The 19,134-nt window shown below is 41.1% G+C and overlaps 1 protein-coding gene across 1 annotated transcript in view; it reads right to left on the reverse strand.

The window, feature by feature from the left end:
• Positions 1-1,051: 1,051 nt before the first annotated feature.
• Positions 1,052-19,134, reverse strand: part of PDXK (pyridoxal kinase) — a gene marked incomplete at both ends in the record, with an annotated part of 42,715 nt that continues 24,632 nt past the window's right edge. Inside the window, 9 exons of the mRNA XM_080363804.1 lie at positions 1,052-1,164; positions 1,906-1,972; positions 2,551-2,687; positions 4,020-4,131; positions 8,372-8,417; positions 9,218-9,303; positions 11,499-11,545; positions 13,427-13,510; positions 16,911-17,015. Coding sequence (XP_080219930.1) covers positions 1,052-1,164; positions 1,906-1,972; positions 2,551-2,687; positions 4,020-4,131; positions 8,372-8,417; positions 9,218-9,303; positions 11,499-11,545; positions 13,427-13,510; positions 16,911-17,015 — 797 coding nt within the window. The remainder of the gene's footprint in view (positions 1,165-1,905; positions 1,973-2,550; positions 2,688-4,019; positions 4,132-8,371; positions 8,418-9,217; positions 9,304-11,498; positions 11,546-13,426; positions 13,511-16,910; positions 17,016-19,134) is intronic.

The following is a 19,134-nucleotide window of genomic DNA, read 5'->3' on the forward strand; positions in this document are numbered from 1 at the left end:
AGTTTGTAAATACATCCACCCATGAAGAAGAAACTAGGGTAGCCAGCTTCCAGAGTGAGACCTGCTTTCTCTTTCGTCCTTACAGAATGTTTGCCTTTAGTTAAAAGCTAAACAAGGAATCAAACCTGACCTCAGAGGTAGAACTACAAACTTCTAATCGGTGCTACCAAATAAAGATACTATCTTGCTAATGAAGATGTTTTCTGGAGCAGCTTTTGGAAGATCATTGATCAAGATTTTCTTCTCAGTAAGGGTGAGAGAACACTGGAACAGGCTGCCCAGGGAGGTTGTGGAGTCTCCTTCTCTGGAGACATTCAAAACCCGCCTGGACATGTTCCTGTGCGACTTCACCTAGGCGTTCCTGCTCCAGCAGGGGGATTGGACTAGATGATCTTTTGAGGTCCCTTCCAATCCCAAACATACTGCAATACTGTGATACTGTAAGCACTCATGGACATTAGAAGTAGCCAGCACCTGCAAAAAACTGAAACCGTGCAGCTGTTCACAGACAAGAAACAAGGAGCAGTTGTGAGTAACATGAATGACACCTCAAGGTCACTTCAGAGTACTTAAATGCCAAACATCTTCCAAGTACTCCTACACACAACCAGAACTTGGTGTGCAGTTTTAACTCTGCTTAGTTTCATAGCAGCTGGGATACTGAATACCAGGGTAGGTAGCCAACCAGCTATGTGCAGGAAAAGGGAGCATAGAGCCAGCTGCATTCACTATCTTGAAATGTATTTTCCAGACAGTCAAACATCTGAAGTCTTTGGCAAGGCAGGAACATTGTACTCTCTTGTCCTGGGTAATTACACACACTGAGTTAACTTGACAGCCTTTTTGATACCTGGTAATATGCGTCAATACACACTAACTGTTTCTGAAACTGAGCAAGGCCAGCACATATGTCTGAGAGTGGATATCTGCCTATGCTGGACACTATTTCATGAAAGTCAGGTTTCTGTCACAGATCTAAGGCAAATATTACAGTTTACAGGAAAGAAATGAGGACATCAATACATTGTGCGTTATTGGAGACATACGGCCTTTATAACACGGTAGCTTTCACTATGATCTCTGGGTTTTCTATGTCCTTTTTGCTTTGGACCATTCTCAGTTCCAGCTGGGCTGAGTTTGGTTTGTTTCCTTCTCCAGCTTGTGCTAAAAAGATTACAACAGAATGCCATTAAAAATAGCAGTATAGAAAGACACAAGTTGCATTGTTCTGTTACCCCACTATTTTTTCTACCCTCCTTCCCTTTCCAGTCTCCCTTACTATCCCGGCAAAAGCCTTCCAAGGTGGAAGATCCAGGTCAGCACTGTGATTTTTATCACCCCCTCTCTAGGAAAGAAACACAGCTCTGCTGTTACTAGAAAGTAACACAGACATGGTCTGAGAAAGTACAGATCCCATCTGGATTTCCTTAGGAATTGAAAGATGTGGGAATTCCAAGGGGAGAGAAGCTGAAAAAAAAAAAATTGCTCTTCACATGGCCAATACAGCAAGCAGACTGTTTATTACTAGTTCAATAACTCCTATCAATACTAAACACACACACTTAAAGGGCAAGTGAGAGCGCTAGTCTTAGAACAGCAGTTCTCTTGCACGTCAAACTCAGCATTTCCTCAAGATCTTCCACCACTGTTCTGCAAAGCAGCCAAGCAGTCCCACTATAAGCTGAACAGTGACATCTTCCGTCGGGTGTTGTCAAAAATAGGCCTGGAGGACACAGTGAGGAACATGCACTGACAAGACCACCAACCTGTCACTCCGTAAATTCTCTGGCTGTTTCTGCTGCCCTTAGAGGGCTTGCCTTCAGTCAGGAAAGCCAGAAAGCTCTCTGAATGTTTCTTCTGATGCAAATTCAGACAGGACAAGAGAACAAGGTATCCATGAATTACCTTTTGCACTCTTAATGGTCCTTTGCAGAACATGTTGCATGGCTGACACAGTCTTTTCACACGCCACCTGTGTTAGCATAATATATTCAGGTTTTAGTAAAATTGCAGCTGCCTTGTTTAATAGCAGTGATTTTGAAATAATAATAATATTTAGACGCAAACATGAGTGACAAGATGTAAACAGGATGACAACTACGAATCACAGAGTTTGAGGAAAAAAAAATTAGACTCTCTTAATTCTGCCAAAACAGGTATTAGAAACCACACACCTGTAACAAGGACTCTGTGCACTCAAGGGAAAGAAAAACAGACCTGATAAATTATTTTCACTACTGATTATGAAGTGAGTGTAAAAAATATACTTACAAACATGCACACACAGTCTCTCTCTCCAGAGAGAACAACAAGTCATATGGCAAAACTACAAAATCTGTATGACTGAAATTTGACCGTACAAAGTTATACAAGCTAAAATGTTTTGGGAAAAGGGAAATTCTGCGTTGTTTGTTTTTTTTTTTTTTTCTTCTGAGGTGAGGAAAAACAAGTCAAAACAGAAGACAGTCTTTAAATAAGGTCATAGATTAAAAGTAATTTAAAAAGAAACAGAATCTAAACTTGTGGAAAGAAGAATAACCTCCCCTATACCTTCAAATTGTTTGGATGCTTATGTGTCCATGCCAAAAGCATAGCAGCGAACAAGTCTCCTGTTCCAACGAAGACAGCATCCACTTTAGGAGACTCCACTCGAATTCTTTGTGTCACCTTGGTACCATCTGCATTAGCTACAGCACAGATAGACAGTTAGATAACAGACTGAGCAATTAATACAAGAGCACTTAATATAATTTAAAAGTGATTACCAGACTTGAATTCCTTTGTTGTTTGGATCATAAAGATGCTAAGGACTATTGTAAATTTTGTACCAGCTCTTTTAAAAGGTGCAACCTTAAAAAACTTTGCCAAGTTGGGATTGCATTTAGAACTTATATACTGTACATACTTAAGAGGAAAGAGTTAGCTAGCACCTTTATTTTCACAAAGGACTGAGAGCTACCTGTTTTTATTTAGACAGAAGCAGCAGCTTGATCAGGAAACTGCATATATATGGAGCCTGCTGAATCCTAGATGGGACATCGCAAACCATAACCTAGAGTATCTCTTGGTTGTATGGAGGGACAAGAGCAGCTGTGGACATCAGCAGAGAATATCTGATCTGTGTGTCATACTGTAATCACCACTGGAATGACCAGGCTTCTTCCAGACCTGACATGTACTGAGTGCTAAGAGACACCAATTGATTCTTAATCAAGTCCGTTTTAAATATACTTTTTCTGTCTCTCAGCAGTCCAGAATGTGATGTCCACATTTGGATCACTTAAATGAACAAGAAACTAGATCATATACCACCCCACATAACTATGCCCTTCTCACGTAAAAGCATCCTGTGACAGTCCAAATACACAGTGAATCCTGGTGATGGTATAAAAGGGGATATAAAGAAGCAGAAGGACATTTTACAGCCCACCAGATGAGGAACAATCCACCAACAGGGCAAAGTAACTTTTCATGAAAGCATTCAAAACTCCTCTTTTACACCATTACTACTTGTCAGGGCCACTACTAGAGGCTTTAACAACCCTGACCCGCCTCACCCAGGACATCCTCCACCCATGCACCTTCTGCCCACTTGCCCAGGAGCTCCAGAGCAGCTCAGGCCCAGGTGCAAGCATCCTTGCCTGAGCTATGTTGCAGGTGTACCTGTGTACAGCCCTGACTTGCTGACTGGATTTTCCAGATTGATCGTGGAGCTGGCTTGTCTCGCTTTTCTCTGATGATCACTGGACTCTCAATGGGACCTGTCCTCACCATACCCCTGTTCTGCTTACCTTATTCGGATACTGTGGGCCTGTGCCCTGTTGGTGAGGACAGTGCTCTGCCTGTGCTATGACTATGCTCAGCTTCCAGCTTGTCTTCCCTCACAGAGCAGCTCCATTCTTATTGCTCTCTGATATACTGATACACTGTACGAAAAGAAGTTAGCTTAGGGATCTAAGCTCCTTCTATGCACTACAGTTAAAAAAAAGCACAGTTTAAAGAGGGAGTTCATGACTTACTTTTTCTGTGGCTTCCCAGAGCAATTAGGTAGTCGTTTCCTAGAGGTGCCTGCAGATCTGAGCTTGTGATCACCACAGTCTCTGGTCCCATGGCATGGAGCATATCCATTACCTTTCCATGTGCAAAAAGGCAGGAATCAGTAACTGCAATATGTGTTGATTAAACCTTGCATCATTCATAGCACTGAGGATTTTTGACAAGCATCCTTTTTTGGCATTGTTGTAAAGAGAAGAAAACAGTTTCTACTCAAAGCACTCAATTGAATTAGGGAGATTAATTTTAAATAGGGGCAACCATACAGAAATGTACACACTTGTTAAAATATACAAGCATCTCTGTTTGTATTATCTTTGGACCCTCCTCTGAAAAGAATATCGTTTCAGCTGTGATCAGAATTTTTGTCTGCATCATGTTTTCAGAACATATTATCAAAATAATAAGAGAACAAATATGCAACTGAGCTGGCAGCTTGAAACACAGAATCACAGAATGTTAGGGATTGGAAGGGACCTGGAAAGATCATCTAGTCCAATCCCCCTGCCGGAGCAGGAACACCTAAATGAGGTTACACAGGAAGGTGTCCAGGCAGGTCTTGAATGCCTTCAGAGTAGGAGACTCCACAACTCCCCTGGGCAGCCTGTTCCAGTGCTCTGTCACCCTCACTGGGAAGAATTTTCTTCTCAAATTTAAGTGGAACCCCTTGTGTTCCAGTTTGTACCCATTACACCTTGTCCTATCACTGGTTGTCACCGAGAAGAGCCTGGCTGCATCCTCGTGACACCCTTTATATATCTGTAAACATTAATGAGGTCACCCCTCAGTCTCCTCTTCTTCAAGCTAAAGAGACCCAGCTCCCTCAGCCTTTCCTCATAAGGGAGATGCTCCACTCCCTTAATTATCTTTGTTGCCCTACGCTGGACTCTCTCCAGCAGTTCCCTGTCCTTCTTGAACTGGACACAATATTCCAGGTGTGGTCTCACCAGGGCAGAGTAGAGGGGAAGGAGAACCTCTCTCGATCTACTAACCACCCCCTTCTAATACACCCCAGGATGCCACTGGCCTTCCTGGCCACAAGGGCACAGTGCTGGCTCATGGTCATCCTGCTGTCCACCAGGACCCCCAGGTCCCTTTCCCCTACACTGCTCTCTAATAGGTCATTCCCCAACTTATACTGGAACCTGGGGTTGTTCCTGCCCAGATGTAAGACTCTACACTTTCCCTTGTTATATTTCATGAAATTTTTCCCTGCCCAACTCTCCAGCCTGTCCAGGTCCTGCTGGATGGCAGCACAACCTTCTAGTATGTCAGCCACTCCTCCCAGCTTGGTGTCATCAGCAAACCTGCTGATAGTACACTCTATTTCCTCATCCAAATCATTGATGAATATATTGAGTAATATAGGCCTCAGTACTGACCCTCGAGGCACTCCTCTAGATACTGGCCTCCAACTAGACTCCGCCCCATCGACCATGACTCTCTGGCTTCTTCCCTTCAGCCAATTCGCAGTCCACCTCACTACCCAGTCATCCAGACCACACTCCCTCAATTTAGCTGTGAGGATGCTGTGGGAGACTGTGTGAAATGCCTTACTCAAGTCAAGGTAGACTACATCCACCGCTCTGCCACCATCCGTCCATCTTGTTATGTCCTCATAGAAGTCAATGAGGTTGGTCAAGTACGACTTCCCTTTGGTGAAGCCATGCTGACTGCCCCTAATGACCCTCTTATCCCTGATATGCCTTAAGATGGCACCAAGGATAAGTCACTCCATCAGTTTCCCAGGGATGGAGGTGAGGCTGACCGGTCTATAGTTACCCAGGTCCTCCTTCTTGCCCTTTTTGAAAACTGGAGTGACATTTGCTTTCCTCCAGTCCTCAAGCACCACTCCCATTTCCCAAGACTTGGCAAAGATGATGGAGAGCGGTCCAGCAATGACTTCAGCCAGCTCCCTCAGCACCCGCGGGTGTATCCCATCCGGACCCACGGATTTATGGATGTCCAGATTGCCTAACTGCTCCCTAACCCAGTCCTCATCAACTGAGGCAAACTCCTCCATTGTCCACTTTTCAGAAAGACAGTAACTCCAGATCATGAAGTCTTACTTAGCTACTACTTTGTAAGTTAGCACAAATGAAGAGTTAAAAGAGCTGAATCAGACACACAGGTGTGTCTGTCTCATTCTGCATTTCTCATTCTCTTTGAAACCCCAAATTACACCTATAAATCATGTACTTTCACAATTATATTTCCACCCTGTGTTCCTCACTTAAAACTCATGAACACCCTACTTCTGACATCATAATTGGTTGCTACAGAAGTGATTTTGATTTCACAGGAGAAAGAATGACTTCAATAATGAGTTTAGCATAAAACACAGATAAAATATTAATTCTCCAGAAGCATTTAACTAAAAATCCTCTCGGGCTACCTATGACTCATGAGCAGCTTAATGATAAGGATTTATTTCTGTTATTTTTTAATTCGCTGTTGCTTTTCTTTCTTGCCCAAGCCTCCAAGTTTCTTCAGTTCCCAGACCTCTCTGCACAGACATCAGTTGGATTTTAAAGAAGCAATAAATGCAGCAGCATATGCTGACATAATCAACTAGTAACATTAAACTCAATTTCATTTCTCAGTCACCAAGAATCTGATCACCAGTATTTCTAGTTGCAAGACTTAGCTCCTTCTAATTAATATTAGGTCATATTTAATTTTATGTTAGACGACTATACTGTTGTCACTAGTCTTGCTAAAGATATGTATAAAATCACTTCACCATGGAAAGTGACGACGGGATTTCTACCTCCTCCGAAGGGGACAAATTCCAGGATGGATTATTGCTCAGAGGGATAGACCTATATCTGACATGCAGCTGGGGAGACCATTGGATGAAAATATAATATCCTGCAAGCAATTATTTTTAAAATGTTTCCATTCCTAAATATAATTCTATCTCTTTAGAAGAGATTTTTAAAAACTCATCACAAATAAGACCTAGCACATGAATCAAAGACTGTCAGAAAAATAACTTGTAAAATTGTTTAGTACATGCAACTCGTGTTCACAGATGAAATACGCAAACCTAAAACTAAATGCTGCTCAGCTAACAGTGGTGCTCTCAAGACTGTGGCTCCACTGGTGAGGGTGAGAATAGAAGAACTGAGCTGTAGTGAGCACTTAGTGGCATGAAGCACAGTTCACCACCCTTGCCCAGCAGAGTAGGGTAACGCATTAATAAAACGGGAGAAGGTGAAAAAAAAAAAAAAGAGCTGAGATCTTTGGAACTGCTTCCTTTCGTGAAGACATGGTAATCTACCCATGTTGCATGACGTTGCTGGAGGAAAAAAAACAACAAACATTTGGGCTGACAGACCACAGCTCCTCTCCAGGGTGCCACTGCAGCTCCTGTTTGTTTAAAGATTGTGTGTTCCTTTGAAGTTCAAAACCAAACTGGAAGAAATAACCTCAGTCGATTATGAAAGCACTTGGCTAGTCAGCAAAAGAAAGACCTCACCCTTCTCAGGACACCAATAAAACCATATTCCTATTTTGTCCTTCATCACTAAGCCCTGCAGATTTTATTTTCTTCAGTTTGTGTAAAAGTGTAAATGCTTACACCTCAATGCAGCATATTTGAGGACCATTTATCACCTCTGTACAACAATGACAGCAGCAAACAGGGCTGTGGATTCGTCTGTCTTTCACCAGGAAGCACTCAAAGGCCATCAGTCCCAGTCAGGTTTCTCATCTACAGAGTCTATCCTTTTTCCAACCCAGGTCTCATCCTTTTTGAATCAACTTAAGGAAGATAAAACAGAGCACCAGCTAACACTTTCAGGAAGAGATTCAGAGTGTATGCAATTAACCCTTGTAAGAGTTTGCTAGTAAACTCTCTTCCTTGAAAACAGTCTCTATGAGAAGGAGAAACGCCTGTCCCAGCACTCAGCGCTGCTGTTGCACGACTCACATGCAGACAGCAGAGGGAGCGACTCACGCAGGTTTCTAAAGCCCGAGGTCACCCGGGGTTTTCACCCCAACCAGCTCATTTCCACAGCGCTGACAGCTTGGGGTTACTTGCCATGTGTGCTGCTGCTACCCTTCTTACACTCCAGGAACACAGGCTCACAGAGATCTACTCGTTCCCACTGTGACGCCTCTACCTTTAGTTCTTTCAGGAAATCTGACACTACAACAGAAAGTTTTGCAGCTGGAGTGCACAAGCTTTAATGATAAATGGAGAGAATGGATAGAAGTCAAAGTGTTTTCAAGGTTAAAGACAAATGGCAGAATGCAGCGTTGCAGGCTGGAGTGCATAAAGAGACCTCACACATCCCACTCCTTGCCTACTTACCTCTAAAGCTTCTTCTTCTGTGTGAATTTTCCTGCCAGTGAGTAACCTGAGAATAAAACAGAAGACTTAAAATAGCCCAAGTTCTCCAGGCAATGACTGCTTTGTTTACTCTTTCAAAGGAGGAAGGCTTGGACCGCACCATACAGGCCTAAACAGTTTGTATGGTCTGCTGTACCAGACAACTGCCTTTAAAAATTACATGCACAGATACACAGTGCTTCTGAAGCAGACTCGCACCAGTCCTAACCTGTCTCCTTTAGAGATCCCAATATCGTAAAATTCCCTCACAAGTGTCTTCTCTCCACCTCCCATGTAGCTGCTCCCTCCCGCTTAGGGGACAGCCTGTGATGTATGGCAACAGCTGATCTCCTGACCAGAGTGACAGCTATGTAGACAGCATGAGCAGTAGTCATCTAAATTCTTAACTCCTATGAGATATTGCCATGGTGGTACTTCTGAATCTAATTTTGGGGGAGTTGAGTCAAATTAGTTCAGTTCTGATATTCTGACATATCATAAACATTTTCCTAGAAATGGGTAAGGATGGGGAAGGGAAGAGACGTGTTTTTTCAACCCACACTATATACAGGCGTCTGGAGAAAATGAGTGACTGGAGAAAACAAGAGAAATCTTTTCCTCACATAATTTCCAGGTTTTTTTAATTGGTTTCAATATGGAACAGTTGGAAGTTTGCTGAAAAGCACCACTCGAAAGTAACAGCTAAAAACTAAAACCCAACACACATATACATATGGCACTGTATTGAGACAAATAAAATAATGGGTATCAGTCTCTCCTGCTTTTATCCCCAAGTTTATTTGGCTATAAAAGAAAATAAGTACTTACTCAGCTTCAAACTGGTTAGGAGTAATGATATCGGCAACAGGTACCACTTTGTCCCTGTAAACTGGGAGGAGATCCTTCGGCACATACTAGAGGAGAAGAAACAGTATTGAATGTTGTCAGCAGCATCTGTGATGTAGGACTACAATTCCCCTTCCCTCAACTACCACTCACGCTGTCATGAAGTAACCTGACAGCTCCCTGTGTACTGTTAGGCAGCAGTAACTCAAGTGGCAGCACATCCTCCAGCTGGTGACAGTATAACCAACAGCTCTTCTTTCACTGGAGATGATGGGAAGCATCACTAAGCAGACAGGCCTTAACTGGCACCATTAAACAGAAGTTGTGCCTGGGATTAAGATCTTTGAGGTTCCCTCATATCAAGGTGACACAGCAGCATGAACAAATACAGTGTCCCAACATGGGAAAACCTCTCACATCCTTACATCTGAAATAAAGTACTTTGTTGTCGTACCTACAGTACAGAGGCCCTTTGCTGAGCAGTGTGTGGCCACAGTGATTGTGTTGTATTGTGGAACAAGTAACATCCATGCTACGTGTTATTTTGCCTCCTTTCAGTGCAGCATTTCTAGGGTGTGCTGAACATCAATATGTATGAACAAGAATCACATTTGTAATTTGTTTGGTACAACTTAATCTATAAAGCAGTTCTGATACAGACATTAAAAATGTTTTGTCTGTGTTGCACCCAAGTCTAACAAAACACCAACAGTGCCTGCAGAATCAGCTCTTCAAGCGCTGAGGGCCAATGCTCCCCTTTCTGTCTGTCTGTCTGTGCCGTCTCTATCCCATCTTCATTAGCTAAATACAGCTCATTGGCAAAGGGAGCTCGGTTGTCTAAGCAGGTGACGTGCACTAAGATGTAACAGGAGCCCACCAGCCTGTGTCCTCTTCAGACTCAAAGCTGAAAAGCATCAGCTGTTTTGGCACACACTGGGGTACAGGGGTCACCCCACCTCCCCAAGTCCTGCTATCATTCAATATAATAAAACTTTTTTTATTAAAGTTCATTGTTTACTAGTAACTGATATTCTTTGGTAGAACCCCATTTGTTAAATCAGGATTAATACCCTCTTTTGTCTGTGTTTTATTTTCTCTGCTAGTCTCATAAGCTATGTAGGGTAGGATGCATGTATACATGTGCCTGTGTGTTACTGTCTCCCAATTGTATCAGCAACAGCTAAAATCCCACCACAGTGTTGACCCTGAGGTGCTACCAGAACACCCACCACATTGACACAGAGCTCAGTCATGCAGCCATGGGGAGGCAATGATGCCACGGAGACTCTTCCTTTAGACAGAAATGCGGGACCAGGTCATGTCTAAACCAAGGCATTTAAAATAATTATTTTTTTACTTTTTATGGCAGGAATGAGTTGGTGGGTTGCCTGTTAAATACTCTCCTCTCCTTCCATCTACCTTATCTTCCAACCAAAAGATGGAGGTAGGCCCATGGTTATGACTTCTCCCAAGAGCTAAAGCTTTGCAAGGCCACTCTAGAGCTGCTAGATCTCTGCCTTGTTAGAAACAGCCAAGGACAACAAATATTGCAACAGATGTAAAATGAAAGAATAGAACAGAAGAACAACAGCAAATTTATTACTAAGTGCTACTCATGTGATATTTTATGAGCAGGGAAACTGTAAAAAAGTATGAGGACAAAGAGCAATTCAAAGTGCATGACTAGCTAAGGTAGAAGAAAATATAAAATATTACTATTGCTGATGTCTTCCCACATTGCATTTTTACTGAAATTATTTGCTAGTTGTGGTCAAAAAGGAATGTTTCTTTGCCAGTGTAGGCTGGTGCTGGCACACAGAACCTTTCTGTTACTGATCACAGCCCAACTGCTAACAGCTGTTGGATCTCACACAAAATACATCATCTTCATTTAGGGTCAAGTGGTGTGTCAATTCACACCATCACTGACAATGCCAGACAGGCTACCAGCCTAAACAGCTCTTGACAGAAGATGAGGGAACTCCAGTGAGACAAGGAGGGGGAGCGGGGGAATATTTTCCTGAGGACAGGGCCTGTATTCCACCTCTTGTCTCAGCAGAGAGTTAGAAATAATCCCAGGGCTATGCAGCCATAATTCTACCCAGATATTAAACTCATTCAAATACAGGAAATTAAAGTACAAACTTACTTGATGATGGGATCCAAAGCCACACTTAGGTGAAGTAGCTTAGTTAATTTATCTTTATAAATCTTTATATAGCAAATATTCACTATACAGAGAATCCAACCAAATAGTACTAACCATAGAGCCTTCTCCATTCCATTTGTCACCCATCACTGGATCGCATACTGTAACAGAACAAATTTAGCTTTAGAAATGGGGTACAGTTACAGAGACCCTGGTGGGAGGGGAAAGTTTTAGGTAACAGTAGTGACTGTGTAACAGCACTGAGCACCCGATAGCTTATATACTCTCAGAGCTCTTGCAGCACGCTCAACCTGAAATTTGTAACTGGCAGCTGCCAATTCTGAAAGAGTAAGCCTCGTGTCTTAAACAACTGTCAGAAAGTTGTAGTCACCCTCTCCTACCTGCTTCCATGTTATGTCTAAAGGTGATGAGGATGAGAGGGACTGACTGCTGGGAGTAAAGGGACTTTTGTTACTGAGAATGCAGAGAGAGCCCTTCCCTTCACCCCCCAACCCAAACCTCTGGAATAGTAGCAAGATGGAGAAGAGACATGTGAGAAGCTAACAGAGTCCTATTTTTAGTTTAGTGTAAAAAGACACATGCCAAATGTACACCCCAAAATGCTGTGTGTACATGTAAAAAAGGAAAATCCACAGCAAAGTACATAAACTCATACTTGGTGTAATAATATTAACACACATTTGGCACAGGTTCTGAATCACCAGCAGTATTAGCAACATATTCCAAGTGCCTCCAGCTTCAAAGTGAGGAAACAGCTTAGCCTTGTAATTTAAAAAGGAACATTGTTCATTGCATTAAAAGAGTTTTTAGCAAGATAAAAAAGAAATAAATATCCAAAGGTATCAAAGCAATGCTAAATCAGTATTTAAGGAAGTTTATATAGGTAAAACAGGGGTAATTTCTTTTAAATTTTAAGGTTTTTTTCTTACATTATAATCTACTTGTTAAATATAAAGGATGTTAGAAGCCTAGCTGTGTTCTATCTGACCACTTCCTTCCTGTTCTATACAGCTAGATGTTTCTTTCTGCTTATACTCCGACAGAGTTTTTAGCTTTCAGTTACTAGTACCAGGCTCTGGAGAATCTGACAATGCAACAGTGCTAGTAACTGCTAAAAAGCAACAAAAGGGGAGCTCATGAAGGTATCTCCCCTACATTTTTCTAAGTGAGAACTGTGCTTTGTTATTTTTAAGTCACTTTGCCAACCCTGCAAACCATTCTAGATGCTTCCTGACCACACAGTTTACTGAACCTGAAGATGACAGGCTCAGACCATCAATCACAGTTTTTTATCCCACCAGATCCCCACTGACTGTGCTTTGTCACTCTAAATGTTTTGCTCAATTCAAACCTGTGCTGTTTATGTTCAAAAGTCCTGAAACACTCAGAGTCAGGAAGGATAGAGGAGAATCTTTTCTCACAGGTTTAAGCCTGACATGACATGTTATAATGACGGCAGTTGCTAGAGTCTCTTGCTCTTTGAGGGGTCCCAGGTAATCTTAGCAGAGGGCACCAGAGTTAAAAAAGCCTTGGAGTTTAAGCTAAATTATGAAGCTTATAAGGCACAATAAGACACTTCTTCTGGCATGTAACATGAAATCATGGCAGGGCAACACCTGAGAGTCCATCCTGCTTCTGACTGACTTGGAAATCAAGGAGAGGGTTCAGCTACCAGCACCTCCAGCCTGCGCCACTCAACTCCCACCAGCAGCAGCCAGCTGGGATTTTCCAAGCCTTTCTTTGATGCAATCAGTCCTCAAGGCACATTCTCCTTTGGACAGCACAGTGCAAGAAACATACTTTTTTTATCCTTCTCATTTTATGCCTTTTGGTAACTCCCTCAACACTCAGGCAATGCTAAAGCAAAATTTCACTGGAGCCACAGCTGGTCCCAGCCAGATCAGAGCACAAGATGGCTGTGAAATGCCAGGTAACATCAGACCAGCATTTTCATTCTAAAACAGGCAAATGATGGACATCCACAATGATGATGCACAAAGGATTACAATACACATCCTTACCATACACCAGGTTAGAATTCTGTTGCTTCAGCTCCTGGACAATATCCACCACCATTGCAAGAAATGATGTGTCTCTTGTATATCCTGTGTGAAAAAAGACACTTTTGAAGCCTATTGTCATGAACACTTCCATTTTTTTAATTAAATTTTGGATAGAAATGCTGCATATTTCTCATTCTGTGGAACAATGTATTTTTAGAACAAAGGCGTTTTAGTGTTTAGTTCAGGAATTATAGGTGGAATACAAAATTCAGACAGTGCTTGCACAACTACAAATACAACTTCAAAAATCTGTTTACTAAGTTTGTTATATATGAAGGGCTCCTGTAACTCTAAAATGCTTGAACATATATGCAAAAAGGTCAGGCTGAAAGGAAAAAACATTCATTTTCTTCAAACCAGCAGTACGAATCAGTACTATTTACCATGTAGTAAATAAGAAATATTTTAAATTCCATACACTTTTCTCATACTCTGGTTTGAAGCAGGGGTTTTATTATTATTAATGTTGGTGCTGACATGGTCCAACACATTAATCCAATGGAGAATTAATCTTAAATATTTCAGAGCAATGGCTAATATACGAATAAAATTCCTATTTTTATGCTTAGCGGCAAAATAATTGGGAAGTAGGTTTTATTATATCTCAAGGTCCTAATCACAATGCTTGCACCACAACATTCTTACTTAAGCATTAATTTATTTACTTTATAGATGTTTCTTTATGTATTTATTTTAGGTTTTAACTTCCTTTACAACATCTATTAACGAATAATTTGTTTTTCACTGATTTTAGTTAATTTAATAGTATTAATTTAGCAAGACGGCTTCTTCAAACCTTCAGCTTAGAAATGTCCACTCTACTAAAATATTTTAAACTCCATTTTTCTTTCTTACTCATAAAATTGATAAATTCTTAGTTATTGCAGAGAAATGGAAAAAGCTTCAAGATTTTTTGGCCAAAATGCTTTGTCTTATATCTATGAAATGCTGATAATCAATCAAAATATCCAAGCAAAGATTTTTGTTTAAAATTACCTATAATGGTAGACTGGCTGAAAAAAAATATGATTAACATTTTTGACAGAGGTGTTTAAAAAAAAGTTAAACTCCAGTTCAGTGTATCTCTTACCTTGAGTGTTTTACTGCAAATGAAACAAATATATTAAGATCTACAAGTAACCAATTCACGAAAGTTAATGAAGTGTTATCTTGTATAATCAGTCTAAGTAGAATGATTTCCATCTCAGCCAAGATAACTCCAGCCAGACATACAACCACAGTGAAATCCCATCTGCTGACAAATTAATTTCCGTGTATGAATAATCATATCCAGGTTCGTAGACATACATACAGTTGTACACTACAAGTGAATGGCTGTTCTTGTTTGAAGACAAAAATCCACATTTTAGGTCTGAACGAAGAAAGCTGAATTTTAAGTTCAGCCACAACACAAATGAACACTAAACGACAGTGTGTTATTAGATCTGAAGAAATTAGTGTCATTTTCACCTCTGCTTTCTTTTTCCCTACTGAAAATGGCTACACTGAACAAGATTTTTCAACAAACAGGAACACGCTGACCCATCTACCCACAAATTATATTTTAAAAACCATATTAATGAATATCCCTTTTTTCCTCCAAAATTTATTTTTGCCAAAGATTTCTGTTTTTTCTTCTACCATTTTTAATCTCTTACATCTGTTTTACCAGTACAAGATAGCAACAGGGAAGGAGTTGGTGTCTCTTTGAAGTGTTGACAGTAAAGTAAAAAAGGAACATTTCAGCTAAAAGAATCACAGAATGTTGAGGATTGGAAGGGACCTCAAAAGATCATCTAGTCCAATCTCCCTACCGGAGCAGGAACACCTAGATGAGGTTACACAGGAATGTGTTCAGGTGGGCTTTGAATGTCTCCAGAGAAGGAGACTCCACAACCCCCCTGGGCAGCCTGTTCCAGTGCTCTGTCACCCTCACTGAGAAGTGTCTTCTCAAATTTAAGTGGAACCCCTTGTGTTCCAGTTTGAACCCACTGCCCCTTGTCCTACCGTTGGATGTCACTGAGAAGAGCCTGGCTCCATCCTTGTGACACTCACCCTTTATATACTTGCAAACATTAATAAGGTCACCCCTCAGTCTCCTCTTCTCCAAGCTAAAGAGCCCCAGCTCCCTCAGCCTTTCCTCATAAGGGAGATGCTCCACTCCCTTCATCATCTTTGTTGCCCTATGCTGGACTCTCTCCAGCAGTTCCCTGTCCTTCTTGAACTGAGGGGCCCAGTATACTAACACCTCCTGAAAACTCCAACAATACAGCGCACTTTTCCCAGAATTGTCATCTATGTGACTTCTTTCAAGGAAAGAAAAGCTGTTTGTCTATTTCTCAGTCACAAAGAACCCACTTATGCTGAAATGAACTTCTTAATCTCAGTTCATTCTATTTTCTGTTTACTGTCCTTCACTTCAGAGATATTCCCTGAAGACGAAAGAAAAATGACTCTTCAGACATGCCATATCATCAAGCCAGAATGATTACTTTAGGGTTACAATCCATACACTTAAAGTTTCTAGTTTTCCTTGTGTATAAAGCACTTTCCTACATGTGGAAGCCACAAAAATCAATCAAACCTAGTGATGTATTTTCTGTTTACCTTTAAAAGTGACTGTTAACTGCTATGAAAATTTGATACTGTAATCTAAACCAGATGCATAGCTCTTAATGCTGTGAAACCTAATCAGTAATGTATATTTGAGAAGCAGAAATTGGATAAGAAGCAGTTTTTAATAAAAACTGCACATAGAACCTCTCTTTTCTATAAAACATTCTAAAAGCAGCTCTCTTTGCCTATATTTATAAACACTTTGCACCTAGTGGCAAGCAAAGGAAAACACCGCACAGTTATTATGTCCTGCAGAACCATATCCACTCAGAGGATCTACACAGTAATAAGAGTGAAAAATCAAGAGAGATGACAGAGTCAAACCCAAAATCCAAACTGCTTATACTTAACTCTGTATCCAAAGCACTACCTCTTAAAGATCAAGTAGGAAAAACAAGGATAGACAATTATGTATAAAATCACGCTACAGTAACACTGCATGACAGTACTGCAAATTTAGGAGAAAGGATTAAACTTAAGTCTTCATAATAAATTTTAAAAGAATACTCTGACATTCCTCATCCTTTTTTTCAGCAGAGGCGTTCCCAAAACATTAAGCTTGTACGTGACTGGCCTGTACAACTCTGTAAACTACACAAGGGGATCAATTTATGCACTTAATTGCAACTTTCAGGCTGGAGAACAGTGGTTGTTTCAAACTAAATAGCATAAACAATTGAGACTATAATGTACAGATGAAATTGCAGGAGGAATCAAAGGAGGTAAAATGTAATTGCTTGGTTTGGAATAAGGGGGGGGTATGGTTTATATTTCTTTACTTTTGTTTACATCTTATGGGAACTACCAAGGAAGAAGCTCTTCTTACCTGTGAGTACGTAATCATACTGGTTGACATTGTTCAGCTTAAGTCCGTCATACAGTTCATGAAGTTCATCTGAATTTAACACCTGACCCTTCCAGTGGGCATAACCTACAAAGTAAACACCAGATAGTTTTTCAAGAGATATATGTTCTATTCAGGATCACATAGGTTATACACTTGGAGGGATCAGATATTAGCACCAGAAAGCATTTCCATCTCCTCTTCTGTAAAATCCTATTGCTGAATTAAAACTGCTGTCAGCAAAACAGTTAAGTGCTCCACTTTTTCTTAGCATCTCTGTTTCCCAAAGGAACTCCAGTGACTACACTGGAGTTTGAGACTGTTCATTTATCAGCAAATGGAGCAGAGCACACACAAACTCTTCCAAGTTTTCCCATGGAGCCTATACAACTATCCTTCTCCTGTGTGGAGGGGGACGAACATATGTTTTAGACTCCACTGGGGGAAGGCATCAGTATAACCTTTCTTTAAATTTTATACTACTAAGAAAAAGAAAAAAGATTGACAGCTAGATGACAAGCTTAACCAGGCTTGTGGATCTGTCTGGATGCAGACAGGCAGCACCACTGCACCCATCAGACACAGCATTCACTGGGACTTGTATGTAATGAATAGAGTGACCACAGCAGAACACTGTCATTTATGTTTTAAACTTACAATGTCATCTGACAGACTTTCTTCCAAGCATAGCACAATTTTAACGCTGAGGATCACACAGGAGGCAAGTGAGTTTCAGAAAGACACTATAAACAGACAAATAATATCCATACACTCTCATGCTTCACTCATCTCTAAGAATTATAAGCCAATGTTCTTGGCTGAGAAGGCGACAGAAGGTGAAGTTATTTTGGAGAAGCTGAACTGATTTCAGCAAACAATGGAGCAAGCTCCATGGCAGCCAATTCCATGGGGAGGAGTGTGGGAGGGGATTTTGTTCCTTGACAGACCCTAAACTTTTTTTGAAAAATGTAAATGCACGTCGTACCTTTCCATGAAAGCCTGCCCATATAGATAGCAGCCATCACTCCCTTGTATATAAGAATGGGGCTTCCTCCAGGATACTAGATGAAGGACACACAATTTAACTTTTCCAACCACCATGAATTCAGAGTTTGTTAAAAAGCTTGGTTTTTTATCAACTGGAATTAGGAAGAGTGATACGTTAAATGAAGTATCTTCTTCCACACCGCCCCCATGTGAAGACAATGGTATTTTGTTTGTTTTAATTTCTGCTGTTGGAGTTAGAAAATTCTGTGATAAAAACTGTTGGCTTTGATTATCACTCTAAACTGTGTTATTAGAGTAACTGCCAAAAGGAGCCTAGAGCCTGGAATAAGCACATTTTTCAGTTTTCCTTCTTATGAATGCAAATACACCCACAGTAGGGTGAGCAGATGGATCATTTTTCTCTCCTCAGCTCACAAAGGCCCAGCCTCTGAAACGTGACTTGCTGCCAGCTGGCTGGGAGACTGACTCACATCAGCCATGACGATCCTCTCTAAGCAAACACTTTTTAAAAAGCCTTTGTGAAGAAATGGACAAAGTGAGGGATTCCCATATGTTACGGCTGTAGTTCCACTCCAGAATACAGTGATATTCAAAATGGCAACACCTAACACCTAGGTATGTGTCTAGCCCCAAGTATACGAGGAACCCTTGACTACAAGTGAGTAAAATATTTGCCCTATTTAACACACATGCAGCTGTTTGGTCTGTCACATCTGCAGCTTCAAAGAAAAACAGTCTGCCCCCTCTCCTCTTCCCCAAACCTCCACTTCTGTTAGCACAGCAAAGCCAGTCTGTACAGGGACACAACACAGTCCTTTTCATTCCATCATGCCCATCAATGAAACTGAGTGCAGCATCACCCAAAATCAAGGTCAGGCAGCAAAAGAGCAATCATTCATCTTACACACAGACAAAAAATAGCTACAACAGACTGTCCAGACAATCTAGATAGGCTTGGAAACCATTCCTGCACAGGGACTCTGTATATTTACTATTTAACTGAAAGTTTGTCTTCCTATGTCAAGCTGTCTTAAACAGTCAATGCACAGGGTCCATGTCACACTGATCCTTCACCGAAGGAGGGAAATATATATGGAAACAAAATGTTAGGTAGCACCCAGCTTAGGTCAGGAATTGTTAAGTTACCCACGTGGGGCAAGAACATTGACCGAACTCTGTAGCAATGACTTCCAAGGGT

This window comes from Nesoenas mayeri (genome assembly GCF_963082525.1).
Source record: "Nesoenas mayeri genome assembly, chromosome: 1".
Classification (NCBI taxonomy): domain Eukaryota; kingdom Metazoa; phylum Chordata; class Aves; order Columbiformes; family Columbidae; genus Nesoenas; species Nesoenas mayeri.